The 5,000-nt window shown below is 46.0% G+C and overlaps 2 protein-coding genes across 2 annotated transcripts in view; one reads left to right on the forward strand and one right to left on the reverse strand.

The window, feature by feature from the left end:
* ehd4 (EH-domain containing 4) overlaps positions 1-5,000 on the forward strand; it is a 223,137-nt gene that overhangs the window by 49,075 nt on the left and 169,062 nt on the right. The window lies entirely within an intron of this gene.
* coch (coagulation factor C homolog, cochlin (Limulus polyphemus)) overlaps positions 1-5,000 on the reverse strand; it is a 17,736-nt gene that overhangs the window by 8,468 nt on the left and 4,268 nt on the right. The window contains exons 3-4 of the mRNA XM_053336198.1: positions 1,915-2,045; positions 1,080-1,151 (exon numbers count right to left, since the gene is read on the reverse strand). Of these exons, the coding sequence (XP_053192173.1) occupies positions 1,080-1,151; positions 1,915-2,045 (203 nt within the window). The remainder of the gene's footprint in view (positions 1-1,079; positions 1,152-1,914; positions 2,046-5,000) is intronic.

The raw sequence follows: 5,000 nt of genomic DNA on the forward strand, positions 1-5,000 counted from the left end.
TCAGCTAAAAATATGAAACTGAAGATTTTCTGCAGTTAAACTGAAACAGTGCCGTCTGTATTCCTTCCTTTCTCCCTCCCTCCTACCTTCCTTCCTCCTTTCCTTTCCTCCTTTCCTTGCTTTCTTTCCTCCCTCCCTCCCTCCTACCTTCCTTCCTTCTTTCCTCCGTCCTTCCTTCCTTCCTCCCTCCCTTCTTTCCTTTCCTCCTTTCCTTCCTTCCTTTCTTTCCTCCCTCCCTCCTTTCTTCCTTCCTCCATCCTTCCTTCCCTCCTTTTCTTCCTTCCTTCCTTCTTTCCTCTGTCCTTCCTACCTCCCTTCTTTCCTCCCTCCCTCCTACCTTCCTTTCTTCTTTCCTTCCTTCTTTCCTTTCCTCCTTTCCTTGCTTTCTTTCCTCCCGCCCTCCTACCTTCCTTCCTTCTTTCCTCCGTCCTTCCTTCCTTCCTCCCTCCCTTCTTTCCTTTCCTCCTTTCCTTCCTTCCTTTCTTTCCTCCCTCCCTCCTTTCTTCCTTCCTCCATCCTTCCTTCCCTCCTTTTCTTCCTTCCTTCCTTCTTTCCTCTGTCCTTCCTACCTCCCTTCTTTCCTCCCTCCCTCCTACCTTCCTTTCTTCTTTCCTTCCTTCTTTCCTTTCCTCCTTTCCTTGCTTTCTTTCCTCCCGCCCTCCTACCTTCCTTCCTTCTTTCCTCCGTCCTTCCTTCCTTCCTCCCTCCCTTCTTTCCTTTCCTCCTTTCCTTCCTTCCTTCCTTCCTCCCTCCTTTCTTCCTTCCTCCATCCTTCCTTCCCTCCTTTTCTTCCTTCCTTCCTTCCTTCCTTCTTTCCTCTGTCCTTCCTACCTCCCTTCTTTCCTCCCTCCCTCCTAACTTCCTTTCTGCTTTCCTTCCTTCTTTCCTTTCCTCCTTTCCTTGCTTTCTTTCCTCCCTCCCTCCTACCTTCCTTCTTTCCTCCGTCCTTCCTTCCTTCCTCCCTCCCTCCGTTCTTTCCTTTCCTCCTTTCCTTCCTTCCTTCCTTCCTTCCTCCAGAGTTTAACCCTTTTTATTTCCTAACAGCTGGTTTATTAATAACAGGTGTGTGTGGATGTTACCTGGCTGTGCGGCTGCTGGCAGAGCCGTGGTGCTGGTATCACTGCTCAGCTCCAGCGGGACGTTAACCGGCTCTGTAACACACAAATACACACAAATACACAAATACACAAATACACACCAAATACACACAGATACACAAATACACACAAATACACACAAATACACAAATACACACAGACACAATTTAAACACAGTGTGTGTGATGTGCTGTTGTGTGTATCTTTGTGTTTTCTATGTGTTAGTACTGTTATGTGTTTTAATAATGAAATACTGAAGGGACTGCAGAGGAAAAGGAGCTATAAGATAACTGCTATCTTTACTCTCTACTATCTATATATTACAGTATATTATAGATAAATGATCTATTCTATTCTATAAACTCTATAAAGACCGTATGATATACATATATATAAAGCTCTGAGACAAACAAGTGGACATAAGTTGAGATTTCTTTGTCAAAGCAACACATGTGTGATTTAAGACATTAATAAGAATGTGTCATTTAATCTATAAAATGTCAGAAAATCTTAAATATTGTCCAGATAGAGGAGAAAACAACAAATCTTCACACTGGAAAAGAAGCAACTGGAGAACTATTTATATTATAGCTTATTAAATTACTTAAATAATGATCTAAATATATTTTCTGTAAACTAACGAATACATTTATTAACTAATTGTTTTAACAGTTGATGAATTATTGACATGAGATATTATAACACATGGACAGGAAGTGCTCTACAGTCCCTCCTGTAATTTCACTCTTAGACAAAAATGAAGAAACTCAATCAATCATCAAACCGATCAGTGAATCACCAAAAAGGCGCCACCTACTGGTGAGGCTGAAGGAGGCGGTCCAGTGGGACAAGGCCTGTGATTGGATGCCGTGAGCGTAGGAGCTCATGTAGTTGTGTCGTCCCTGCAGCCTGTGAACCCTGACGGGACCGCCGGACGCCCCCACGATCCTCTGGAGAGACGAGACACAGGAAACATACAACTTTAAAATAACTAAACTTTTCCTTTAAAGTCTGTAAAGTAAGAATAAATATGTGTTCTGAGTTTGACATACCACAGAAAAGTGTGTTGTTAACCACCCTGCCAAATTTGAATGATTAAAAAAAATCGTCAAATATATGAAATTAGGCTTCAAAGTTGTGTAAAAATCATTCTGAAGCCCCGCCCCCTACCAAGTGTCACCTGTCAATCAAAGTCACCACCTCTACCAGAACATGGACGCTACGTCTGAGAGCTTTCTGCTGCTAGCTCGGCAGCTAACTCGACGGCTAACTCAGCTAACTGGCTAACTGTAGACTGTAGTAGTAGTAGTGCTAACTCAGCTAACTGGCTAACTGTAGACTGTAGTAGTAGTAGTGCTAACTCAGCTAACTGGCTAACTGTAGACTGTAGTAGTAGCAGTGTGTGCTGAATGTATTTATACCTCTACAGCAGCAGGGGCGGGTTTATGCTAATCACTAAATCCTGAACACAGAAATGTTGAAACACAGTGTGTGAAGCCTAGCTCCACAATTCAAACCTAAATGGTTGAAATGCTTTTTTATCTTTTTAGAGTAACTATCTGGAGTGGATTTTTATTTATCTTATCATATCATTATTAAATTATCTACTTAGTATTATTTTTACTTTTTTTCTTTCTTTCCCTCCATTTGTTTTTCTTTTTTATATTACTTCTATATTACTACTTTTTTAATATTACTGTTATCATTTCCTAATAATTCATCTATTACCATCTCATCTTATTATATATACATTTTTCGGTTGTACTTTATTATAAGTTGATATAATTTTACAGTTATCTTACACATGTGTAAAGACTATGTGCAGCGGTTAAAAGGGGAAAATGTACATGTAACTGTCATGTTGCTGGGAAAAAAAACACAAACATTTTTACTTTAATTAAGTAAAAAAAACACAAACATGAACAGACAGAGGACAGAAGGAAGAGACAGAAGAAGGAGGAAGAATCCCGAGTCCGTGTCGTTCAGAGTTTTTCCTGTCGGGCCCGGAGGCCCTCTGCAGAGGGAGGACGGGGTCATTCAGGGTTGAGAGCTTAATCCTCCGCTCCTCCACATTCCTTCATGGTGTTGGTGTTGTGTTGAGGTTCAGCACACAGCAGGACTCACACTGCTCATTATTATGTCACATCTGCAGCTACAGGCGGCAGCAGAGCAGAGTGTTTGAGTCGGACGAGTCTCCAGAGAACCTGCCCCAAACCTGCTCCAAACCTGCTCCAAACCTGCCCCAAACCTGCCCTAAACCTGCCCTAAACCTGCCCCATACCTGCTCCAAACCTGCCCCCAAACCTGCTCCAAACCTGCCCTAAACCTGCCCTAAACCTGCTCCAAACCTGCCCCAAACCTGCCCTAAACCTGCCCCATACCTGCTCCAAACCTGCCCCAAACCTGCCTTAAACCTGCCCCATACCTGCTCCAAATCTGCCCCAAACCTGCCCTAAACCTGCCCCATACCTGCTCCAAATCTGCCCCAAACCTGCCCTAACCTGCCCTAAACCTGCCCCAAACCTGCCTCAAACCTGCTCTAAACCTGCCCCAAACCTGCCCTAAACCTGCTCCAAACACGCCCCTAACCTGCCTTAAACCTGCCCCTAACCTGCCTTAACCTGCTCCAAACCTGCCCCAAACTTGCCCCAAACCTGCTCCAAACCTGCCTTAACCTGCTCCAAACCTGCCCCAAACCTGCTCCAAACCTGCTCCAAACCTGCCCCAAACCTGCCTCAAACCTGCCCTAAACCTGCCCTAAACCTGCTCCAAACCTGCCCCAAACCTGCCCCAAACCTGCCCTAAACCTGCTCTAAACATGCCCCAAACCTGCCCTAAACCTGCCCCAAACCTGCCTTAAACCTGCTCCAAACCTGCTCCAAACATGCCCCAAACCTGCCTTAAACCTGCCCCTAACCTGCCTTAACCTGCTCCAAACCTGCCCCAAACTTGCCCTAAACCTTGTCCAAACCTGCCTTAAACCTGCCCCAAACCTGCCCCAAACCTGTCCTAAACCTGCCCCAAACCTGCCCCAAACCTGCCCTAAACCTGCCCCAAACCTGTCCTAAACCTGCCTTAAACCTGCCCTACACCTGCTCTAAACCTGCCCTGAACCTGCTCTAAGCCTGCTCCAAACCTGTCCTGAATCTGCCCTAAACCTGCTCCAAACCTGCCCTGAATCTGCCCTAAACCTGCCCCAAACCTGCCCTAAACCTGCACCAAACCTGCTCCAAACCTGCACCAAACCTGCCCCAAACCTGCCTTAAACCTGCTCCAAACCTGCCCCAAACCTGCCCTAAACCTGCTCAAAACCTGGCCCAAACCTGCCCCAAACATGCCCTAAACCTGCCTCAAACCTGCTCCAAACCTGCTCCAAACCTGCCCCTAAACCTGCCCTAAACCTGCCCCAAACCTGCCCTAAACCTGCTCCAAACCTGCTCCAAACCTGCCCTAAACCTGCCCCAAACTGCCCTAAACCTGCCCCAAACCTGCCCTGAATCTGCCCTAAACCTGCCCCTAAACCTGCCCCAAACATGCCCTAAACCTGCCCCAAACCTGCCCTAAACCTGCCCCAAACCTGCCTTAAACCTGCCCAAACTTGCTCCAAACCTGCCCCATACCTGCTCCAAACCTGCCCCAAACCTGCCCTAAACCTGCTCTAAACCTGCCTTAAACCTGCCCTAAACCTGCCCCATACCTTCCACAAACCTGCCCCAAACCTGCCCCAAACCTGCTCTAAACCTGCCTTAAACCTGCCCTAAACCTGCCCTAAACCTGCCCTAAACACTAGAAGTTAATATATTTTATTTCTATAGTAATCTTGGATTTCCAGCTCAGAGATGAATAACGTCTAACTGAATCTTATCTGGAGGTACATTTAGGGTCGGTGAGAGCTGGACGCTG

The sequence above is a fragment of the Scomber japonicus genome, chromosome 16 (assembly GCF_027409825.1).
Source record: "Scomber japonicus isolate fScoJap1 chromosome 16, fScoJap1.pri, whole genome shotgun sequence".
In the NCBI taxonomy this organism is placed as follows: domain Eukaryota; kingdom Metazoa; phylum Chordata; class Actinopteri; order Scombriformes; family Scombridae; genus Scomber; species Scomber japonicus.